The following is a 25,767-nucleotide window of genomic DNA, read 5'->3' as shown; positions in this document are numbered from 1 at the left end:
TCAGCCAGCGCCCGAACGGTGAATCCCCAAAAGTACCCTTACATTATGTGTTATGAGATATGCTATGTTATATTATGCATGCTAGAGTAGGCTAGGTGTTCATATTAGGACTAGAGTGGCCTGATTTATGATGCCTTAGCCTAGGAGATTCCTGCTGCTGAGATGTCTTGAGAGCGAATATATAGCAGTTAGGAGTTCTTGAGAGGTCTATCGGAGGGTAGCCAATGCATAGTGAGGGTAGAATACTCGTAATCCAGGATCCAAGGAGGAGGACTTGGGGTGAATGTTGATGCGGTGTGGTCAGTAGTATTGGGCCCGTACTACTGAAGACACCAGATCAGTGGGCATTCCAAGTAAGAATATTTTGGACAACGAAGGACGGGTAGGGTTGCATCATCGAGTATGAGTATGCTCGATCGAGTCTCTGATATTTATTGTTGTATTTCAGAGGCATTATGGTTGGGACTCGACACACACCTGAGAGCAGTGGTGTCAGCGACGAGGAGATCCGTAGATTGATTCACGAGGAGGTGGCTGCTGCCATCCGTGCTGAGATTCATGAGATGTTTAGGGACATCAAGACCACGTTGATCGAGACCTTTGATGAGCGGGATGCAGCACTGACTGAAGCTGTGGCAGCTGCGGCAGACCTCAGAGAGGTGACTCGTTGTTGTTTCGGGAGTTCAGCAATACGAAGCCACCAGAGTTCGATGGGATGCAGGACCCGATTGCTGCGATGAGATGGGTCTCTGACATCGAGGGATGTTTCTATACGTGTTCTTGTCCAGAGCACTTGAGGGTACGGTTCGCCCTGAACCAGCTCCGCTTGGGAGCGAAGGATTGGTGGAAGTTTTTGACGGCGAACTTCACTTTGGCTGAGATTTCTGAGGTGACCTGGGAGAGGTTCACCGCTATGTTCAGATATGAGTATGCTCCCCCGGTGGAGAGGGAACGGTTGATTCAGGAGTTCTTGACCCTCAAGCAGGGTACTGATTCTGTGGCAGTGATCACCAGGAAGTTTCATGAGAGGGTGATGTTTTGCCCTGAGCAGGTGTCTTCTGAGCAGGCTCGTATGAGCCATTATCTGGGTGTTCTGATGAGAGATATTCGAGAGTTCGTGGCGAACTCGACTTATCGGACATTTGCTGAGCTCCAGGAAAATTCCCGGAAGAGGGAGATTGAGTTAGAGACTCGGGCCAAGGAGGAGGCCGAGTCACAGAGGGTGGATCGGCGACCGGCTCAGTCTCAGCCGGCTGCCAAGCACGCTAGACCCGCTGATTCGAGATCTAGGGGCGCGAAGGGCCGCACTTGTGGGAAGTGCGGTAAGAGTCAAGAGGGGTCGTGCAGGGTGGGAGTATGCTATAAGTGCGGGAAGGAGGGGAATATCGCGAGGGATTGCCCCAAGGGATTTTCGGTTTGCTTTCATTGCAACCAGACCGGCCATCGGAAGGCCGAGTGCCCTCGGCTACTTCAGGGATCAGTGCAAGGATCTGCGCCTGCTGCTAGGGCTAGCGAGGTTCGGCCAGTGAAGGCCGAGGCACCGAAGGCTCGTGGGAGAGCATTCCAGTTGACTGCGGAAGAGGTTCGCGTGGCGCCCGATGTTATGGCTGGTATGTATTCTTTATTCATCTTTTATTTGAGTTGAGTCATTATGCTTATATGATGGTATGCGTAGGTACTTTTCTTGTGAGTTCTGTGCCTGCTTTGGTATTATTTGACTCGGGTGCGAGTCGGTCGTTTGTTTCCGTAGCATTTAGTCGGCACATTAGTATCCGTCGAGAGGGGTTGGATCGACCTCTGCGAGTTTCCATAGCTGACGAGAGAGCAGTGTATGCTACAGATGTGATTCGAGGATGTGTCCTTGAGATCTTCGGTGTGGAGTTTCCGATAGATCTGGTTCCGATTGCGATGGGGGATGTGTGTGTTATAGTGGGTATGGATTGTTTGAGCCGATATGGAGCCGTGATAGATTGTGAGTGTCAATTAGTGACAATTCGAGACCCTAGTGGGGGAGTTCTTACGGTGTACGGTGAGGGTACACGTGCTGGGTCAGCATTTTGTTCAGCCGCCAGAGCGAGACAGAGTCTACAGCAGGGCTGTACCGGATTTGTCGCATATGTGATGGATGCGAGGGTTGACTCAGGGAGACCGAGGTCAATTGACGAGGTCCTGATAGTGTGTGAGTTTCCGGACGTGTTTCCAGAGGAGTTGTCAGGTGTGCCTCCGGAGAGGTAGGTAGAGTTCAGTATTGATTTGGTTCCGGGAGCTGCGCCTATCGCCAAGGTGTCGTATCGCCTTGCGCCTCCAGAGATGCAGGAGTTATCCTCGCAGCTCCAGGAGCTGCTGGGGAAGGGGTTTATTCGGCCAAGAAGTTCACCATGGGGGGCGCCTATCCTCTTTGTCAAGAAGAAGGATGGTTCACACCGGATGTGCATCGATTACCGGGAGTTGAACAAGCTAACGGTCAAGAACCGTTACCCGTTGCCAAGGATCGACGATTTGTTCGATCAGTTGCAGGGAGCATCTTGGTTCTCCAAGATCGATTTAAGGTATGGGTATCATCAGGTGAGGGTGCGAGATGAGGACGTCCAGAAGACAGCATTCCGGACTCGTTATGGGCATTACAAGTTCGTGGTGATGCCTTTCGGACTCACCAACGCACCGGCGGTGTTCATGGATCTCATGAACAGGGTGTGCAGGCCGATGTTGGATCGGTCGGTGATCGTATTCATTGATGATATTTTGGTGTATTCGAGGTCTAGAGAGCAGCACGAGGAGCATTTGAGGGAGATCCTTGGAGTTCTGAGATCGGAAAGGCTTTATGCCAAGTTCTCAAAGTGTGAGTTCTGGTTACGATAGGTTCAGTTTTTGGAGCATCTTGTCAACCAGAATGGGATATTGGTTGATCCGGCCAAGATTGAGGCGGTCATGAGGTGGGAGGTGCCGAGATCACCCATCGAGATTAGGAGCTTTCTGGGTTTGGTCGGCTATTGTCGGAGATTCATTAAGGATTTCTCCAAGATCGTCGTGCCACTCACCAAGTTGACCCGGAAGGGTGCTGCGTTTTCATGGGGTCCGGAGCAGCAGACGTCGTTCGAGACACTTCGCTAGAAATTATGCGAAGCCCCAGTTTTAGCCCTTCCGGAGGGGATGGAGGATTTTGTGGTATATTGTGATGCATCGGTATCCGGATTGGGAGCGGTGCTTATGCAGAGGGTGTAACAACGCAAATTTTCAAACAAATTTTTCATTTTAAAAAAAATAGAATATTTTTATTCAGAACAAGGCATAAACAAATTTAAGTGTCATGTCAAATACAAACTGTCTAAATCCCAAGATCATAAAACATCCTTCAGTGTGTACAGATCACGCCGGCGCCTTCCCACGGTCCTCGCTAGTACCTGAAACACATACATAACAACTGTAAGCATAAATGCTTAGTGAGTTCCCCAATATACAACTTACGCACATACGCCTTTCCAGGCCCTGACCTTCCGGTCCTCGACACAACGCCTTCCGGCCCATAACATATTCGCCTTCCGGCCCGTAACATATTGCCTTCCGGCCCACATAACATACATAGCACATCTAACAAATAACTTACCACATATAGCATACATATCACATATCATATCTGACCTTCCGGTCACACAGTCAAACCCTTCCGGGTACAGTATAGTGAGAAGACTCACCTCGCGAGTAATGAAAGCTAGCGACTCCTGAAATCACTCGCACTCGATCCGCCGAGCTACAGACTCCCTATAATACCATATATCCCTTATTAATACTTTTAGCTTTCAAGACAACTGACCCTAAGAAATTACATGTAGGTCAACTCTGGTCAACGGTCAACGGTCAACTTGACCGGACTCGGCGAGTGCAAAGGCGACTCGGCGAGTCTAGACATCCTCCCCAACTTCTCCTGATGTTCCCTTTCTACTCGACGAGTATCCCTCTTGGCTCGACGAGATCCTCGTGGAAGAATCGCGGGGCCACCCCGACTCCACTCGCCGAGTCTGAAGAACAGCTCGGCGAGTTCCAGTCAATCTCCAAGCTACTCGCCGAGTCTGTTCATCGGACTCGGCGAGTCCATGCCATGCAGTCGATCAAACTGCTTCCTGAGATAAGTATTGTCCCGAAATACACAAGCATGGGACCTTCTGGACCTCTAAGGTCCTAATACAGGGTTATAGTCGTTTGGGTAACAAGGTACTAATCCATCTAATCACCAAATGGGTTCCATAAACCCTAAATCCATGCACACATCAACATAACAGAAAAATACCCGAAATATTACCTGAATAACGCACTCTCTGTGTCCCCAAACCGTAGAACTCGAATCCCTTGCTGTTCCTTTAGCCAAAACTCTTCTCCTCCTTGCACAACAAATTCTTCAAGGCCCTAATATCCTTCAATCTTGCTCTAGATGCCCACAGCCATTTAGGGTTCTTCTCAATCGGCTAAAGACGGACAATGACGGCCTATAAGTGCATTATATACGTTCCAAAACCAAACGTCTAGGGTTTCCGCTGAACAGCGTAGACTCGCCGAGTCCATATCTGGACTCGTCGAGTCCAGTCGCGAACCTGCGACCAAGTCTGCGATCCTACTCGGCGAGTCTAGGCTCCAACTCGCCGAGTCCCCTCTTAAATCACCCCAAAAACATAATTTAACAATACCTGAGATTCCGGGCTGTTACAGAGGGGGCATGTGATAGCATATGCATCGAGGCAGCTTAAGCCTCATGAGTCGAGGTATCCCACTCATGATTTGGAACTGGGAGCAATGATGTTCACCCTCAAGATCTGGCGACACTATCTGTATGGGGTTCGATGTACGATATATACGGGCCACAAGAGCTTGAAGTATTTGATGGATCAGCCCAATCTAAATATGCGCCAGAGGAGGTGGTTAGATGTGGTCAAGGATTATGATTGTGAGATCCTGTACCACCCGGGCAAGGCTAATGTTGTAGCCAATGCACTGAGTCGTAGGGCGGAGAGCGCCCCAATGCGAGATGTTTGTTTGAGACTGACAGTGATGACCCCAGTGTTGGATGCTATTCGTGGGGCCCATGCTGAGGCTGTGAGGCCAGAAAGCCAGAAGAGAGAGCGAGTTGTCGGGCTGGTATCGGAATTCGTTACCGATAGCCGGGGGCTTATAACATTTCAGGGTCGGATACGGGTACCGTCCGTGGGCGGAACGCGTACCATTTTGATGGAAGAGGCTCATCGATCGAAATTCTCGATCCATCCCGGGGCCACTAAGATGTATTTGGGCCTGAAAAAGGAATATTGGTGGCCCTGTATGAAGAGGGATGTCGCATGGTTTGTAGAGAGATGCTTGACCTGTCGCAGGGTTAAGGCCGAGCATCAGCGTCCACATGGTAAGCTGCAACTGTTGGAGATCCCCGAGTGGAAGTGGGAACAGATTACCATGGATTTTATCACCAAATTGCCAAGGACTGCGCGGGGTTTCGATGCAATTTGGGTGATTGTGGACAGGTTGACGAAGAGCGCTCATTTTCTTGCTATCAGCGAGAGCTCTTCCGCGGAGAAGTTGGCAAAAATGTACGTGAGAGAGGTGGTATCGCGGCATGGGGTGCCGATCTCAATTGTCTCAGATCGATATGTGCGTTTCACTTCCAGGTTCTAGAAGATATTTAATGAGGAATTGGGTACGAGACTGCATTTTAGTACCGCATACCACCCACAGACTGACGGGCAGAGTGAGCGGACGATTCAGACGCTCGAAGACATGCTCCGAGCATGTGTGTTGGATTACAGCGGGAGTTGCGACATGTACTTTCCCTTGGCAGAGTTTTCCCTACAACAACAGCCATCATTCGAGCATTGGTATGCCACCCTTTGAGTTGTTGTATGGGAGAAGGTGTCAGACCCCCATTTGCTGGGAAGAAGTAGGGCAACGTGTGATGGGTAGTACTAAGATCGTGCTTCAGACGACAGAGCAGATTCAGCAGTTCAGACAGAGGTTGTTGACCGCACAGAGTCATCAGAAGAGTTATGTGGACAGACGCCGGTCAGAGCTTGAGTTTCAGGTCGGCGACTTCGTGCTCCTGAAGGTCTCTCCTTGGAAAGGGGTGATTCGATTCAGGAAGAGGGGCAAGTTGGGGCCCCGATATATTGGTCCTTTCAGGGTGATCGCGAGGGTAGGCAGGGTAGCCTACCGGTTGGAGTTACCTACAGAGTTGGGTCAGATTCATGACACTTTCCACGTGCCGCAGCTGCGAAAGTGTATAGCCGACGAGTTGGCAGTGGTTCCATTAGAAGATATTCAGGTGGAAGCGAGCCTGAATTATGTTGAGAGACCGGTAGTGATTAGGGATCGGAAGATCAAGGTTTTGAGGAACAAGGAGGTGCCCCTGGTTCAGGTCCAGTGGCAACATCGGAAAGGGTCAGAGTTGACTTGGGAGCCGGAGCGTGAGATGCGGGAGCAGCATCCAGAGTTGTTTGCAGAATGAGACTTCGAGGGCGAAGTCAAATTCTAGTGGGGGAGAATTGCAACATCCGGATTCCAGGTATAATAATTTACTCCTTTATTTTTTTGGAGATTGTGAGTTGACTCGGCGAGTTGGTGTTTAAACTCGCCGAGTATGGTCGCGGATTCGTGTCCGAGTTCACAGTCAGACTCGGCGAGTCCATGAGTGGACTCGGCGAGTCCATGCTGTTTAATGAAACCCTAATTTCTTGGGTTTGGGACCTATTTAAATGCCCTTAGGGTCGTCATTTGCAGCTACCAAACCCCAGAGAGAAACCCTAAGAGATCTAGAGCGTTTGTGAGGAAGGAGAAGCCATTCTTTACCCTTTTGTTGGTGTTTTTGCAAAAAGGAGGTGACTAAGGCAAGAGGAGGCTGAAGGAGGTGCGATTTTGGTGATTTTTGAGTTCTTAGAGATCATATTGAGGTATTTCATTCGAACCTTCTTCAGTTTTGGTGTTGATTCTTAGAGTTAGGGTTTTCTAACCCTTTTAGAGGGTGGATAAGTGGAGCATTTGGTCCCTTCTTTAGTCTATGTTTTGGATCTGGACCCAAAGAGGTCCATAGACCTTAACCCTTGGAGCTTTATGAGTCATTTTGGGGGCCATGAGCTTGGGATGTCATTTTTGGGGATAAATCACTAAGTTAGACCATTTAGATGTTATATGAGTGTCAAGGTCTGAACTTTACGTGATTATCATGCTTGGGAAGGCCAGATCTATGAATTAAAGGAACAGATATGACCTCAGGATGTTTGTGGAGTTTGTGCATGGCATGAACTCGCCGAGTCCGAAGAACGACTCGGCGAGTAGGATGACAGTGTCCCGTAAATCACTCAGTGAGTAGATTTTCCGAGTTGAGGAATAACTCGGTGAGTCAGGGAGAGTTAGGGGAATGGAGTTCAAATCAGAACTCGCCAAGTTGTTCTTGAGACTCGACGAGTTGAATCGGGGTGGCCCCGCGATTCATGCCAGGTGTGGCTCGTCGAGTCACGAGAAGGACTCGACATGCCAAGAGAGGGACTAAGAGAGTCATTGGACACGTGTAGACTCGTCGAGTCGCCCAAGTGAACTCAACGAGTCGGGTCAAAGTTTGACCGTTGACTTTTGTTGACTTTTAGGGTTTGGTCAACAGTGAGGCATTTGAGCCAGGAGAGGGGTAAAATGGTCTTTTACCCTTCTAAGGATGTTAAGAAAGGTTGGAGTATAGTTATATTTATGGGAGTATTTGCTTTATGTGGTTAGACGGAGGCTAGATCACATTTCTACCGAGACAGAGACTTACCGAGACACCTGAGGTGAGTCTTGTCACTATATGTTACCTAGGGTGGTGTTATGTGATGACCAGAGGGTCTTGTGTGTTATGTATTAGATTATGTGCTATGTGATATATGTGTGTTGCATGATGTTATAGACCGGACCGGAGGGTCCAACGAGCTATGGGACTAGAAGGTCCCGCTGAGACACATCGACCAGAGGGTTGTATATTAGCCTCGAGTGGCGTATGTTTTGTATGCGGTATTTTGGGGAACTCACTAAGCATTTATGCTTACAGTTGCTGTGTTATGTGTTTCAGGTACTAGTGATGAACGCGGGAAGGCGTCGGCATGATTCGTACACACGCATATTGGAGTTTATATATTTAGATTTTGGGGTTTTGTACTGATACAATGATGATACAATGTTTTTTTAAAATGAATGTGAATGATATTTTATGGTTTTTCAAAAGCAAAAAATTGCTCAAATTTTATGGTGTTACATCGTGAGCCTTGGTCTTGATTTTGGTGGTTTAGGCTACTTGAAGTGAAAGAAGAAGAAGTTGGTAGACTCGTTCTTTGGAAGGAAGCTTAGAGATCCACATTTAGCTCCATCTTTTGGTGACTTTTGAGGTATAAAGTCCTAAACTTTACCCTTGTGTGTTTAGATCTCTTCATGTCATGGTTTTTGTGCTTTTGGTCCCTTTTTGGGTTAGTTTGATGAGCTAAGTCGTTTGAGGGGTTTATTATTTTAGATCTAGGCATATTATGAGTTTCTTAAGCTTAAAGGTGCAAACGTTATGGGCTTTATGGTCTCATGTATGCATTAAGTCATCTATTAAGTCCTATTGAGCTTTAAGAGCTTCATAAATCATTGCATGCATGTAAAGTTAGCAACTTTACGTGATAAACCATCTCAAGGAAGTCAGATATAAGTTTTAGAGTGATGTCCTAACAGATTAAGAGCTGGAAAATGAAAAATGGACAAACGGGGAACTACATTGGGTGTACAAGAAGGTACGCTTAGCATACAAGCCCTAAAGTGAGTACACTGCACGTATGTGCTAAGTACGCCCCGCGTACTTAGCCAGTTGGGCTTCAGACATTTTGGGCTTCGATTTGGGCTTTATTGGACTTAGATGCTTAAGGCCTTGTTGGGCCATCAAGTTTTGGGCTGATGCCTGTTTTGGGTTCTCTTGGAAAAGGCCCATGAAAGGGTTTGGGCCCAATTTGGAAAATTGGGCCTTGGATGATTATTTTGGTAATTAGGCCTTTTGGATTGTAGGTTTGGGCCTTAGTCTTGGATCAAACTATGTAAGGGGTAAAATGGTCTTTTTACCCTAATTTTGGACTGATGGTTATGGATTAGAATCCAATTATTAACTGGAATTTATTTGGTATTGATAGCTCGAGGATTTTTCAAACCATCAGCCAAAGATTTATCAGCGTGATTCAGCAGTTCGAGGTGAGTTTCCTCACTTTGTTTAGCGGGTTGAAGGCACCAATTTCGGCCCATGATTTTTTTATGTTAGGATGCTAGATGTCTACGTGACTCTTGCATGTGTTTTGTACTCGTATGCTTACCGGGCGGGGGCCGATGACTATATTGTATGCTATGTGCCTTTATGATTACTGCATGTATATATGTTTATATGTTATATGTTTATATGTATGTCGGACGGGGCCTGATCAGTGTATACCGAGCAAGGCTCGATGTCGGGCGGTGCCTGATGAAGAGCGGGCCCATATATGTTTATTTGTGTATATATGGTATGTGGTATTTGGGGAACTCACTAAGCTTTGTGCTTACGGTTTTCAGTTTATGTTTTAGGTACTTCTGGTTCCAAAGGGAAGAGCTTGGGATGATTGCAGAGCACACACCACTCGTTTTCGCATCTTTGTGATTAACTTTGATTTTGAGGATGCATTGATACATATTGATAACCTTGGTTTTATGATAATAATTTGGGATATGTTTATTAATCTAAACACAAAAAAAATATGGTCTTATTTTTGGACGTTACACACGAAGAACTTCATTCACTTTTACCCCCTGGGAGCATGCAATCACCTCTTTCCTCAATGGGGACTGATTTACCATTAGGTATAACCACTGGTGAATCAAAAGGTACATTCTTCTTGCTTTCAAGTAAACCGGGCAAGAATGTAATGTGCTCGGTACAGCTAGAGTCAATAATCCACTCACCTTTACTCCATACTTTACATGTCATGTTTGCAACACGTGGAACGACTTCTTGATTGTTGGCTTTAGAAAAATGCTTCACAAAAAGTTAGTACTGCTCATTCATTAACTTTGGTATGGGGTTGGATTACGGCTCAATGTAGGCTGCTCTCGGTTTTCCCTTTTCTTTCTTTCCTAGACACTACTTTGGTTATCCCACCAATTTGAAACACCCTTCTTTCTTGTGTCCATTCTTTCCACAGAACGTGCAATGGCCATTCTCTTTTCTTTCTTTGTTCTCTTTGGTGGTTCTTGTCAAGTTTCTCTCTTTGAACGCGTTAGAGTTTCCATCTCTCCTTTGGAATGCCTTGAATGATGCAATTTTGGGTTGAGCTCTCTTGTCATTCGAGACCAACCTTTGCCTCTCATCTTCCACCACCAGATGATACATATTGCCCAAAGTAGAAATGGGTTTGGTTGCTAGGATTTGTGTTTTGATGACATGAAACTCATAATCAAGCCCCATAATGAACTGGTACAAGAGTTCCCTTTTCTTCAAACTCGTCCATCCTCTTTCCAACATCACAGGAACAATTATAAGAAGTGCGGTGTGGGAGTGGTTGGATTGACGCATTCTCATCCCATAGAGATCGAAGTCTCGTGAAGTATGTGGAAATGGAGGCTCCGTCTTATTGATTCACTGCAATTCTTTGTTTCGGTTCATAAGCTCTGGGTGAGCTTTCCTTGCCAAATCGTTCAAGAAGATCTGACCAAATATGTGAGGCAGTAGTTGCATAGCTCACGTTGTTACATATGTTCTTCTCCATTGCAGTCGTAAGCCAACCCTTTATCATTGCATCACATTGCATCCAAGCCATGTAATGTGAGGTTCCTTTTTCTTGATAGTGTCGTCAATAAACTCGATTTTATTTTTGGCGAAGAGGAAATTCTCCATTTCCTGGGACCAGACAACGTAGTTGATGTCACTAAGAACATCATTCACATGAAGCTGTTTTGGTGAACCTGTGGGTGAGTGTAATGGGGAGAATTGTAGTCGATTGCAGTCCCTCAACTTTCCCCTATGTTGTCTTTGTTCTTGGGATCATCTCCCGCCATCCTTCAAGATCGAAACAGGAGGGATTCTTGTATTTAGGATCTCGAAACCTGCTCTGATACCATCTAGAATTCGATGGTATCAGCAATGAACTTGTTATTGATTAATCTCAAAAAAAAATTATGATGAGGAAACGGAATACATGGGAGAATAAATACTATGAGACCAAACAAACTAAGCTAAACAATCGGCGACGATAAACATACAACCTATCATTATTGTAAACTATCATTATCCTATAATTTTTGCAGTGTGTATTTAGAAATTGAAATGCTTTATAATAGGAGTAGATAGTAAGAGATGACAAAGACCTTTCTTTACTTTCTATGGTTTGAGAATAATATATAGAGATGTTAAACCTATTTAATCAAACTGCTTAAACTTTTTTTTTCATGTGCTAAGATTTGCATAAAAAGTCATATTTGTAAAATGGGTACATTGTACACAACAATGTAACGCAACATCATTACCATTTCTTTTATTAGCAAATATATTGACATGCACATGTGTATCATCATTAACATGTGACACATGCATGTATACCATTAAATTGTTATAAATTCTAGAACTATCCTAACGTCCTAACGTATTTATGTTTTTTTAACGGCAAAAGGACAACATATATAAAATATAAATAGCCAAAATAACAACATTGTAAAGAGAACAACATAGAAATGCAATATAATTAAGTGTTTTCGTCACCTTTTCCGATTTGCCTTGTATTGTTACCCTAGAGAAGATGGTTATATATGATGTTGCTCATATTGTATGTTCCAATAACACGTCATTTGTGTTATTGTGTATTGTTTTCCGTATCGTGATCATTGAAGGGTAGTTCAGGAAAAGACATATTTATGTATTTTGTTTTTTCTAGAGTAGAAAAATTAAGATAAGATTATTTAATATTATTAATAGTTATATTTAATTTCATGAGACTAAAACCACTAAATATACGGCTACTATTGTGGCGGTAATATAATGCACCACATGCGTTTGGCATAAATTTATCACCAAGTTTTAAAACCTATTATAACATACTACCATGAAGTAATTATTTAATAACTATGATATTAATTAGGCATGTATCAAAACGGAAACCATTGTTGGTACGTGGTAGACGTTTGACCGATTTAGTATGTTTCCTTATTAATTAAGGTTTTGAAGTTTACTATTGGATGAATGTAACATAAATAAATTTGATAAGTATAAAAATTATTAACTTATACTGTTGTTAAATAATTAGATGGCATTCTATTATAGAAATATTTCTGACTTATAAATATATTCATTTTTAAATGGTTTGGTTGTGAATTTTGTCGAAATCCAAGTTAAAATGACTATTTCGCCTATTTGTTATCTACTTTACAATTTCTTTTATTTAGCTGGTTTACATTTCAAAATATTAAGAAATAAAAATTAGGCTCCTACCCAACACTCTTCTCCCTTTTGAATCTTTACGTTATGAGATTTGAACGATTGCCTCCACCATCTCTCCTTAACTCGCCAACCACTGACACCTCGTGCATGGTCACTGACGGACCACCTCCACCATCTTTCCTCAACCCTCTTTTCATCTTCAACATGAGAAACCTACACTGCCACCATCATTAACAACACATGAGGAGCCTCCACTGATCCCGCCATCTCAGTTATCGAATTAGGTAACTTTCATCTTACATGTTTATCTATACATTGATCATCCAACACACACCATCTACTCACCTCCCAGACCAACACTAGGGACCCTTATCCATGTCACAATCGCTACCGATCTCATACTCGAATGCAACATTAACAAGAGGATCGACAGACGGAGTCTATTGTGGGTTTTATTTGCAACATTTTTATGTTTAGGTTAAATAAAAGAATATGAATTGTTGCTTTTAAGAGATAAAAATCAAGCTCATTAAAAACATGCAATAATTGTAAGATCTAGAAGAACATCAATTTGGTCCAAGAGATCGATTTGGTGGTAACGAATATGTTTTAGATTTTGTGTGTGTTCCTGAATACAAATATTCGATGTGGTATAACATAAGGCACTAACAAGACTTTTTCTTCTAATACTTTGGTCTTTTACTAACACTAAAAAAACTACATAATTTAACTACATTCTTAATATTAATGTAATAGAGTAGTTCCTTGTGTTATAGACTAACGATATTACAATTTTAATTATGAAATTATACAACTAGAAGCAAATTAGTCAAGAACTCTCCAATAAAATCACTGAGTCGTCGAAATCATATGTCATATCTTCTTTATCCATAAAATCAAGAATATGATGATATTTTGATATGCATTATATAACTAGGTGTAAGACCCATGTATTACATAGGTTAATTAAATAAATTAAATATAAATGTTTAAATATTTAAGAACTTTGGATTTATAAGAAAATAAGAAAACCAATGAATTATTAAAATTGAATTTTTTTTATCTTTTAAATTTAAATAAATAAACAAAATAAACTAATGAGATTTAAGTTGAAAATTTTAAAATAAGAAGATAAATTCATTAATGAAATTGATATACATTTATTACTACATTTATTTTGATTATTACATTAAAGTATTATGTGGAATTTATTAAAATAGAAAAACTCATAAAATGACATGTGGAAAAGAAATTAATTCAAAATAACCATAAAATAACATTTGACAATTTGAATGAAAATGTAACATGTAGCAAAAAAACATTCATTTATTAAAATAGATAAGTTAAGTATCGGTGTACGCAGAATCCAATCAGAATGGATCAGGTCAAATAACATCAGTCCGGAATTGTCTATTTTGGAAAAAGTAATTTTTCAAAAAAAAAAAAAATCAAACTGATAATTTTTTCTAATAAACAATGCATAAATATTAGGTTACTCAATTTCCTTTAAATTAATACTTGATTTTTATTCGGTCAATCACCCAACCCGATAACTTCAAATATCAACCCGATATTTTGATTTAAAAAAATAAGAAACGATATCTCGTATCTGGGACCCACAATTCGCAGTCATGATCTTTCTTTTCCCCGCCCCCCTCGTCTCACGTCTCTCTCTCTCTCTCTCTCTCTCTCTCTCTCTCTCTCTCTCGTCTCAACAAACACGCAGATCATCTCGCACACAAACATTAAACCCATAAACCACTCTTTCAAGACGTTGCTTCTACGATCCCTTTCGTGAAATAGAGTTCTTGATCCAAAAAATAACCCTTAATCCAACGCCATTTATGTTATACCTCCGTTTTTCTTCGCTTCGTTGTTAAGCTAATTCAAAAAAGTAATCGAAACAGAAAAGGTATGCTGTAAGTTAACCGATTGTTCAGTTTCATCTGTTTTGGAATTCTTTTTATCTTTTGGTTATTGGGATTAAATGCAGTGGTAGAGATAGGAAGAGACATCAAACACGTTTTCTGTTAACTGGTCCTATTTCTTGTTACCTTAATTGTTGTTGTGGTGACAAGTTTTTGATCGGTCTATCATGATGATTGTAAAGGGTTTTTATTATTATTACTTTTATTAAATTTCTGAACTTGAGCTCTACTCGCGATTGAATTCGGCCATGTGATTTGAAAATTTGAGGTACAATCGTTTACCTGTGTGCTTTTTCTTACGAATTGAATGCTCAATTTGTGTGTTGATCGATTGGTGTGTGTTTCGATTCTAATTAGAAGTTGTTGAATTGCAGTTTTGGTATAAATGATTCGAACATAATTCCTCATAAAACTCATATTGCTTTTTTTATTAGTCATGATTCTGTTTTTTGTCCAGATCCGATTCCAATTCCTCCTATTTAATTGATTGTATGCAATATCACATAAATTACACCCATATGATCCAATGCACTGTGCATATATTAACTCATAATCAGATCAGAATAACGATAAAGTGTTTGTTTGTTTCAGGTCGATAAATTCCCGAAGCTTTACGTTTTAAATGAATACCACAAGTGAAGAAATTCGAGAAGATGGAAAGCAGAGAAGAAAGTCCATAGGTACTCTAAGCTCTATGAACGGCGGTCATGGTGGTGGTTTGACCGTTTCCGGCGGCAAAACCAGACGATTCTCCATGGGCATACCAAGTTCCCGAAAGAGCATTGGAGAAGAAGGTAACATCGTCCCTAATTATCTCAGAGCTTCAACTGGGTCATGTCACGATTTCTGTAAATATGGTAAGAAACATGAACAATCAAAGTCTTCAATCCCCATAAAGTTCAAAAGATCAACAGCTGTCAATAAAGAGAAAGTTATTACAACAACTGTAGCTCCAATAGAAAGAAAGAAAGCAATCAAACCTTTTCAAGATCCCAAAATTCAAACGCCTCTTGAATTAACCAAAAAGGATGTCTCAATCTCATTAACATCTAAAACGACACAAGTTTTGAAACGGGTTATGTCAGCAAATGGGAAACCTAAAGATAAAGAGGTCAAATTGGGTCAACGGTCAACTTCTCTTGTGAAACGAAGTCCAGGGTCAAATGCGTCAAATGGAGAGGTTGTTAAGAAGAAAGATACTATTCGAATTGTCAAAAAGACAGGGATTACCCCTAAAGCTGTTAAGAAAGATGTCGTGAAGGGTACTCCAGTTGAATCAAAATCCCCTAAAGTTTCTTCTTTGAGTAGGGCTACAAGTTTGAAGGTGATAAAACATAAGAGTGTTAAAAAAGTGTCTCCATTAAAGGATCAAAACATAGTTCAAAAAATCGAGGTCAAGCAAATTGAAACAGAATCCGAGGCTAAAAGTGGGAATATTGAGTTCGATTACATTCATGAAACTGTTGGAATCGTTGATGCTCCCTCATTTCCATCACTGGAATTGATGAATGATCCTGTTTCCATAAACGGGTTGGAAAAAGATTCGATGATCACACAATCAGTCTATGAAAGCTCCAAACTTGAAGATGATTCATCAATGGCAGAAGTCTTGGAAAAGCCCCAATCTTTTTCAGAAGTTGAAGAAAATTTGTTAATTGCACCTCCTGTTTCTGAAAGCTCTCAATCTTATTATGATGATGAGGTTCTTGAAGATGAATCTGATTTCACTGATGAAGAGACTGAGAGTGATAGTGATAATGAGAAAGTAAACTCCACCGAAAACAACAAGATCTCAAGAAAGGGTAGAATGGTAATTTCAGAAGATAAAGATGATGAAGGGGTGAAGTTAAGGTTCAGAAGAGGAAAGATTCTTGATCTTCAATCTGAGAATAACGGACCTCGAAGGCTTAAATTCAGAAAAGGGAAAGTTATGGAGGGAAATGAAGAGAGACCACATGTTTCTAGAAGAAGTTTTGAAAAGAAATATGAAAAAGAAACAAACAATGATTCTATTTCAAACAATGGTCATGAAAACGTTGTTTTGAAGCATCAAGGTGATCAAGGAAGGAAAGATGCTCAAGGGTTGTTTAACAATGTCATTGAAGAAACAGCAAGTAAGCTTGTTGAAAGCAGAAAGAGTAAAGTGAAGGCATTGGTTGGAGCTTTTGAAACTGTAATCTCTCTTCAAGATGGAAAACCCTAATGAAAAATTACTGCTTGTTTAACTACTGAGGTAAGTGACTTTTGATGTGTTTTTTTCTCATTTTGTTTTTGAGGTTTGACTTGTGTATAAATAAAGGAAGTGACAATCTTATAACTTTACAAGTTTTATATGACTGTTTGGTTTAATTGTCGAACAATGTTGACTTATAGTGAAATTATATGCATCTTTGTTTGTTCTTTTAACTATATAAGTTTTCATTATGTTGAAGAATAAATGATTTATGTCACAACCTATGATCAATATGGTATTGAAATTCTAATTGTGCCAAATGCTCAACATATGTGTGATTGGAGTAGAAAATGAACATGGTAGTTATGTGGTTCAACAAGATGTTAATATCTACAATGTTGTTAGGTGTTATTGCGTGTAATTCTTAAATTACAAAAGAAAGCGTTTATTGCGTGTAATTCTTAAATTACAAAAGAAAGTGTAGTCATTAACGATTACAAGTATAGTCATTAACAAATACAATACAACTTTTTAAAAGAATAGTTTTTAGACAAAAGTAGTCTTCATGTCTTCTTCGAACCCATGTTGCGAGGCAGTCACCACAATGATGGACATGATGATCGATGAGAATGCAATCTCTTGCATTTTCTCATTCCTATCGAATCAACATATACAATGGTTCCCATCCTTATCTATGGAGAGTAATAACTACCTAGGAGATATTATAGGACTAGTTATTACAAGCAAAAAGAATTTGATAATACAACATAATATTTATCATCTATAGTCCCATGCATTCGAAGGAGAGGTGGACGGATGCTAAGACTATCTCAAAAATCATTGAATAATATTCATGAGAGACCCTTAGTAAAAGCACCCACAATTTGATAATGAGACAGAACATGCAACACGAACAGAAGCAACTTTTCACAAATAAAGTTTATATTCATTTTGATATGTTTGGTGTGTTGATGTTGAAGTAAGTTTACAGTAGGTAAATGACACTCAATTTGTCATAATAAACAATGGTGGTATTAATAAGAGGAAAATGGAGCTCAAGTAGGAGATTGCGTAACAAACAAGCTTCAGATAAACTATATACGACACTGCAATACTTAACTTCTGCATTAGACCGAGATAGGAAGGTTGTCACTTAAAATACTAATAGATAAGGTTGCCACTAAAAACATACAACCTATGGTGGAGTTGTGATTGATTTGTAGTTGCAACACATAGGTGATAATGCCTTCCACACCATGAATAATATGTTTAAGAGCATACATGACATGTAGGTATTGTATATGCAAGCTATTTGTTGGACCGCATAGGAAACAATTTGTCTCATGAAGTGACATATTGCAAAGTCTGACATAGCTATGACAACATGTGGATTTCGAATATGGGTTTGCAGAAGTATTGATGAGCTTAGTGTTTAAGTTTATAGGGTTATGAGGTGGTTTACATGACGAGTGCCTACATTGTTTAAAAAATAACCGAGTGATCCAAGGTCCTTCATGTTGAAAGCCCGAGCCATGAGAGACATGATGGACTATAGAAGGTACTGAGTGGACATGTTACGTATAATTTTATCCATATACAGAAAACAATATGTAACATCATTACCATGTGTCACACCCCAAAACCGGAACGGCGGAAACGTTTTGGGGCGGAGGACGTCATGTACAGTATCACAATAATGCATAATAGTAAACAAACAACAACATCATCCATTGCATTAATAATATAATTTTTAATACAAGTGTGTTTTGTGTATATTTTATAAGACACCAAAATTGAATAATCAAAATAAAGACGAGTCTTGAAAGCTCCGTCTTCTCAAAACCTGGTCATCGGTACCTGTCTACTGGTGACCTGAGAATACAAGTTATTTTGAAAGAGTAGATCAACATTAAAGCTGGTGAGTTCATAAGTATTTTAGTGGCATTGTTTGTATGAAAATTTTTGATGTAAATGTTTGTAAGTGTTTGTAGTAAATGTTTGTATCTCCTAGAAATCCTATATTTTCTACTAAAAAGTAGCCTTCTACCAAGGCCCAAATGTTTTGTATGTTGTTTGTTTGTAAAAGTACGTATCTTTCCCAAGTATGACTATCATTACCAAAATATAGTTTACATTACCGTTTATGTGAGAATATCACAATGTGAATGCAATGGGAAAAATAACGATGTATTGTAGTGTTGTATATAAGTAACTACCAATGTACTAACTACCTTAAACCAGTTTGTTAATTAAGGTAAAATGTGATATGATTGTAACCATACTTGATTGACTAGTAAAACACGGCGATCAAAGACGTCGAAATGGTATGACATTCGTCACCCGTAAACCTGCAGGTCCCACTGTAGCTAGCAGCAAGGTGTATGTGACAACCCGAAATTTTCCATCCAGTACGGACTAAAACTTCTTTGAAAGTCAAACTCATTACTATTATCTTTTAGCACAATTAGAGGTTTATTTGAGCATTCTGAGCCTTGTACACTTGAGGAATAAGTGTCGGGGTTAATCGGTTGAAGTTCTAGCACAAAGAAATGGCCATAAGCACATCAACCATGAGTTCACGGCCACCACATGGGAGTTTACGGCCGTAAACTCCATGTGGGCCGTAAACTCACCTTATATGGTGATGTTAAAGATCATTTGTTCATGTCTTTCATTTCCTTGGCCCAAATCCTCTCAAGTATCATCCCGATCTTCGTCCCCGATCTCCAAAACTCGTAAGTATCTTTCCCTAACTAGTTGATATCATAGATGATCTAGTGATCTTACATGGTTTCATCCGTGAAATCATTCCATTTTGTAGATTTTCAAGTTACACCAAGAATACACACTAGTGTTCTTGGCCAGAAACGACCATTCAAGCTTCTAGATCGTAAGTGATCTTGTTCTAACTCGTTGTACACTAGGTTTAACATGTTTATAGCCTAGAAATCATAAGGAAACACAAGAGTAAAGGAGTTTACGGCCAAGACATGTTCTTGGGTCGTAAACCCTTATAAGTGGGGCAATTTGCACCCTAACTCCTTCCTTATGCCTAGAACTCAGCTTAGATCATATCCTTGAAGTGTTAAGGACCTTAAGCATCCAAGAAACCATGTTCACATAGAGTTTACGGACGTAAACTTATAAGGATTGGTCCTTAGGCCGTAAACTCTATAAAGGGGTGATATTGTGCCCCTAATGCTCCCACATGGCTAGAACTTAACATATAACCAATCCCCAAAGAGTTAGGAACCTCAAAACATCAAATGGTACTTCCTACCATGAGTTTACGGTCGTAAAATCATGGGGAAGTGGTACTTGGGCCGCAAACTCAAGTTAAGGTCATTCTTGGACCTTAAACCCACCTATCCTCTAGTTTAAGCATTGGAACACTTAACCACTTAAACCCTTAGAGTTTTAAGCCACTTTTGGTGACCCAATGAGAGTTTACGGCCACGAGTTTACTCCCCTGGGCCGTAAACTCCAACAAACATGGTCAGTAGACCATAAACTCTCTCATGAGGTTTTGCAATCCTTTGTTGCAACCCGATAGCATCCTAGCACTTGACCAAAGTGTTTTCCTCGCAATAGGATGCTTTTACATGTTTAATTAGTGTTTTAATCACTAATTGTTTATATACATATGTCTTCATATGTTATTAGGATCATAGAGTGTGTTCAAGACTTCACTTGACACCTAGCAATCCTAAGTCTTTAGTTCATTCGTACCACTCACTACATGTGAGTTCATACCCCTTAATCAATGTTTTAAATGTTTTATAGGGGGGATACAAGTAGAATCATGCTAGTTATTATATCAATCACATGTGATTAATAAGCAGCATTCAAATGATTCACTACTCATTCGTTGTTTTACCAAACAGTTTTCTTCACATGATTTTCATAAACGTTTTATATGTTTAAAACTCCTTATTAAACTGTTCATTTTACACTGTATGTTTCATTTCAAACTCATTTACAATTGTGTTTCAAACAAATGTTTCTTTATACTTAAACTGTTTTGCTTCAAACTATTTTACAAATTCTTATACTTATCAAATACATTTACTTAAGCTCTGTTATACTTATTATCAATTGCATGTCTATGTATGTATAGTTATATAAGCAATGTTTAAAAGGCTTAGGAAGGCCTGCCCGCCTTATTTCCTTTTCGCCGTTGAGATGTGGTCTGGTGGGGTATCGGGTATCCGTCCGAAGTTCGTTTAAATATTAGTTATATATCATGTGTACATATATAGTCATAAAGGTTCTTCCAGTTCATTCAGTACCCTTGGGTAGCAAGGGTATACTTCCATGATCATACGTACCAGTTACATCACTAGTAAGTTAACATAGTGGTAGCACAAGAGGATACTAATACTATTACTAGAACAATGAAACATTCAATGAGTCAGTTCATTCATGAGTCAGTACATTACTATACATGCTAGATAGAGAGGGAACATACATTACAGCTAGCACACACAGAACATTTCAGTACATACAGGCTAGACAGAGAAAGAGTACACTTTCAGTTAGCACATTCATTACATATACATTCATGCAGTTATGTGAACCATTGAGCGGGTCATGGCACTTCCTGCCCTGACCGCTCTTGTATCCCGAATCTCCTTAATTGGGGAGCTTATGAGTTTGCGTATAGATCTATACTGGATTGACTATCCTACACCTTGTTGCTCGCTACAGTGGGACTTGTAAGTCTACGGGTGCCAAATGTCATTTCTTATGGTGTCTTACATCGTTGTTTTACTAGATTTGGTAGCAGGATACAGGTCGATCGCATGTTACTTTAAATTACAATAGATTTAAGGTAGTTAGTAAGGCTGTAGTTCGATACTACACCATAGTACTATTTCATTTTCCCATTACATTCACTTCGTGAACATTCACACGATGCACGGTAACGTAGAAGCTATATTTTTGGTTAATGATAGTCAGATTTGGGAAAATGCACACTCTTACAGGAGACACACACATATACTAGATGCCTTGGTAGAAGGCTACTCTCAGTAGGAAGCATAGGGCTTTCCAGGACGTTCAAAACGTTTTCATACTTATAGTTCATATACATAAAAATACTTACATTTCATATACATACAAATACCTGCATACAAATTAAGACACTAAAATACTTATGATCTCACCATCTTTAAAGCTGATACTCGCTTTCAAAATAACTTGTATCATCAGGTCAACAATAGACAGGTACAGATGCAAGGTTTAGAGAAGATGGAGCTCGTTCAAGACTCATCTTTCATTTTGTATAATACTTTAGTGTCTATTATAATTTGACAGAACACACTTGTATTAAAATTATATTATCAATGCAATGGATGATGTTGTTGCTTGTTTACTACTTTGCATTGTTGTGATACTGTACATGACGTCCTCCACCCCAGAACGTTTCCGCCGTTCATGGTTTTGGGGTGTGACAGTGTAGGACGGTCAGTCCCGTATAGATCTATACACAAATTCACGCTCTCCCTCCAGGAGACTCTGGTTACAAAACGTGACACAGCAGTAGATTCCCATGCCATGAAGTAGTGGCTCACATTAATGTTATAGTATTCTAGTGTTTGTATAGTATGTTCTAGTGTATTGTATGTTCTCTCCGTTCTAGTGTATAGTATGTTCTCTTTGTATAGTGTAGTGTATGTTCTCTTAGTTTCTCATCATAGTATGTTCTTTCTGTTTCTCATAATAGTAAGTTTGTATTGACTCATGAATGAACTAACTCTTGTATGTTTCATTGTACTAGAAGTAGTGAGTAGTAAACCTCTAAACTATACCTATTAAAGTTTTACTAGTAATGTTATTTGAATGAATGTGTATGTTTGTACACCTTTGCTACCCAAAGGTGCTAAACCGATGTAAGAACTTTTATATCTATAGGTATATACATAATATATATAACTAAGATTCAAACGACGTTCAGACAAATAACCGGATACCCTAAGTCCACAGCCAAACAAGGAACAGGAAATAAAGTGAGTTATCAGTCCTAAGTCCTTTCAACCTTACTGTAACACCGTGAATTTCAAATAATTTTTCGCATAATATAAAAACATATTCATTTAATTTTCATAAAAATATCAATGTTTGAAACCCCAATCCATGTCATACAAAGAATCCCAAGATCACATATCATAAAAATCCCATGTGTGTGTACTGATCAAGCCGGCGTCTTCCCACGGTCATCACTAGTACCTGAAACAAATAACACCAACACTATAAGCACAAAGCTTAGTGAGTTCCCCAAAATACCACACATAACACATATTAGCCACTCGATGCTATAACTATGTGGGTCCGTGGACCCTACTCTGTGAACCCTCTGGTTCTAACTCTGGGAACCTTCCGGTTCCAACTCTATAAACATGCACAACATAAATTACATAGAAATAATGCAGTACAACACATAACATACATATAGCATACAAATACTCTGTCACATAACTCTGGTTACCTACTCAAGGTAAAGTATAGTGAGAAGACTCACCTCGCGTATCTCGATAACTCGCAAATCCCGGAAATCACTCGCGCTCGATCCTCCAAGCTATAATCCTCCTATAACACAATATATCTCTAATTAACACTTTCACAACTAAGGTTGACTACCCCTATCAAGTCAACACTGGTCAACGGTCAACTTTGACCGGACTCGGCGAGTGCACTAGAGCGACTCGGCGAGTCTATACGTGTTCACTGACTCCCTAGGATCCTCTCTTGACACGTCGAGTACTTCCCTGACTCGACGAGTTCCACCTGGCATGAATCGGGGGGCACCACGACTCAACTCGCCGAGTCTCAAAAACAACTCGGCGAGTTCCAGCTTGACTCAGTCCACCTGTCAACCCTCTCTGACTCTCCCTGACTCACTGAGTCAACCCCTTAACTCGGTAAGACCACTCGCTGAGTGGTTATGGACAATCTTCATGCTACTCGCCGAGTCTGTTCTTCGGACTCGGCGAGTCTAAGCCATGCATGAACTCAAACTCACTCCTGAGGTCAGATCCGTTCCAGTAACTCATAGATCCAGTCCTTCCAAGCACATTCATCATGTAAAGTTACAATCTTGGTGCTCATGCAAAGGTCCAAAGGCCTTATTTGATGATATGGTCTCTAGAATGCTATTTTACGCTCATGGCCTCCATTAACACTCATAAAGCTTGAGGGACCTCTTTGGGTCCAGATCTAAAGCATCAACACAAAAAGAGGCCAATTACTCCATGAATCATTCCACAAAGAAGCCCTAACTCTAATATTTACACCAAGGGCTGAGAAAGAAACAAATGGTTACCTCAAATGAAGTCTCTGGACTCAGGAATCACTGGATTAGCACCTCCTCTGGCCTCCTCTTGCCTTGATCCTCTTCTATATGCAAAATCACCCACAATAATCAAAGATCTTCCTCTTCTCTCTCACAAAACGCTCAAGGACTCTTTTAGGGTTCTCTCTGGGGTTGGTGGCCGCAAATGACGACCATAAGCCCCTTTAAATAGGTCTCATACCCTAGAAATTAGGGTTTCATTAAACAGCGTGGACTCGCCGAGTCCACCTTTTGGACTCGCCGAGTCCGGACGCGAACCCGCGCCCAAACCGCGATCATACTCGGCGAGTTTGAGCTCCAACTCGCCGAGTCTCCTCACAAAACCAAAACTTATAAGATTAACTAATACCTGGGAATCCGGGCTGTTACACTTACTTATATAACTATCTATATAGACATATTTTTGACAATAGATAAGTTTAAAAGAGTTTAATAAAGAGTTTAACATATAAAAGAGTTTTAAAGAGTTTTTTGATAAAACAGTTTGAAGTATAAGAAAAATATGCTTGCTTGATAGTCATTAATCACATGTGATTGAGATAATAACTATGATGTTATCAACTTGTATCCCCCCTCGGTAAAAGCATTTAAAATCGTTAAAAAGGTAGATTAAGGGGTATGAACTCACCTGTAGTGAGTGATGCGAATGAAAGATCGGTTGTAGGATGCTAAGTGCTAAGTGAAGTCTCGAGCACAAACGGATCCTAATAAGCATATAATGACATATATATATATATGTATATAATTAGTGTATATAACAACTAATAATGATAGGGAAACGCCTTAGGGACTAGTAAACACTTGGATTGAAGTGTTAGAAGTACCAAGGATTGCATAAAATGGGTTTAAGGCCACAATAGTGTGTGTAGTGTGTACGGCCAAGTGATGTACGACCACTTGTGTGTATGGACAAGTGTGTGCGGCCGTGGAGTGTACGGCCATACACTCCTTGAAGAACATGTCAAAAAGGGTGGTCTAAGGCTATATCTAGCATCCCCAAAGTGTTCTTGACCTTGTATTGGAGTATATCAAGAGTTTGAGGCCAAATATGCACTAAACAATTGGTGTACGGCCATATGAAGGGTGTACGGCGGTACACTCTTTGAGTTCATGCATAAAATGATGATTTTAGGCTAGAAAAGGAGTGATTCACAAGTCTTACAAGAAGATGGAAGAGATACTTACGAATTAGAAGCCTTTAGGGGTGTTTTAAGGTCCAAGAACTAGTGTGTATTCTTGGTGTTTCTTGAAGATCTAACCAAAAGAAGTAATTTCATGGATGAAATCATGGATCTTCACTAGATAGTGTAATGAATTAACTAATCAAAGGAAGGAACACTTACTTTTTGAAGATCTAGATGAAAAATCCGATGATAGTTGAGAGAGAATCGATTTCTTGGCTTGAAGGAGTGAAAAGTGATTGAAAATGGCTAGGTCCCACATATATATGTGAGAGTGTACGGCCAGGATGGGGGTGTACGACCGCACACCCAAGTGTACGACCGTATACTCCTCTTGAAGGAGTGTTTGGCCCTTTAGAAAAGTGATAAACTTAAGGAAACAATTCTAAACCCTAACTTTGAAGGTACTAGGCTTAGAACACTCAAACATACTCTAAAAAAATGCCAAAAGATAGTAGAAACGAGTCTGAAATGAGTCTGGCCTTGATTGATTTGAACGGTTGCACAAGATAGAAATCTCGGGCTGTCACACCATGCCGGTATATAAAAAGAGAACGGTCACATTCACTATGGATGAAGTTGGTTGTAAAGATGTAATCGGTGAAATACTTGTACCATACACATGGGACGTGTTGTAGGTGAGTTAAGTACTTTTTCAAAAGGAAAGCATTTTCGAGATGGGAGGAGTTTCGAAAATCCGTAAGTTGATG

At 40.4% G+C, this 25,767-nt stretch overlaps 1 protein-coding gene across 3 annotated transcripts; it reads left to right on the top strand.

Moving 5' to 3' along the window:
- The first annotated feature begins 14,094 nt into the window (after nucleotides 1–14,094).
- On the top strand, nucleotides 14,095–16,718 carry LOC111893768 (uncharacterized). Of its 3 annotated transcripts, none has more exons than XM_023889852.3 (2): nucleotides 14,095–14,336; nucleotides 14,944–16,718. In XM_023889852.3, the coding sequence occupies exon 2, from the start codon at nucleotides 14,975–14,977 to the stop codon at nucleotides 16,553–16,555; it is 1,581 nt and encodes a 526-aa protein (XP_023745620.1). In that variant the 5' UTR covers nucleotides 14,095–14,336; nucleotides 14,944–14,974; the 3' UTR covers nucleotides 16,556–16,718. The 3 variants fall into 3 exon arrangements, with proteins under 3 accessions (XP_023745620.1, XP_023745634.1, XP_023745627.1); XM_023889866.3 differs by having other exon boundaries at nucleotides 14,095–14,343; XM_023889859.3 differs by lacking the exon at nucleotides 14,095–14,336 and adding an exon at nucleotides 14,396–14,620.
- The last annotated feature ends 9,049 nt before the right edge of the window (nucleotides 16,719–25,767 follow it).

The sequence above is a fragment of the Lactuca sativa genome, chromosome 4, assembly GCF_002870075.4.
Source record: "Lactuca sativa cultivar Salinas chromosome 4, Lsat_Salinas_v11, whole genome shotgun sequence".
NCBI lineage: Eukaryota > Viridiplantae > Streptophyta > Magnoliopsida > Asterales > Asteraceae > Lactuca > Lactuca sativa.
Note: the sequence above shows the minus strand (reverse complement) of the source record. Positions and strands in the feature narration are given on the sequence as shown.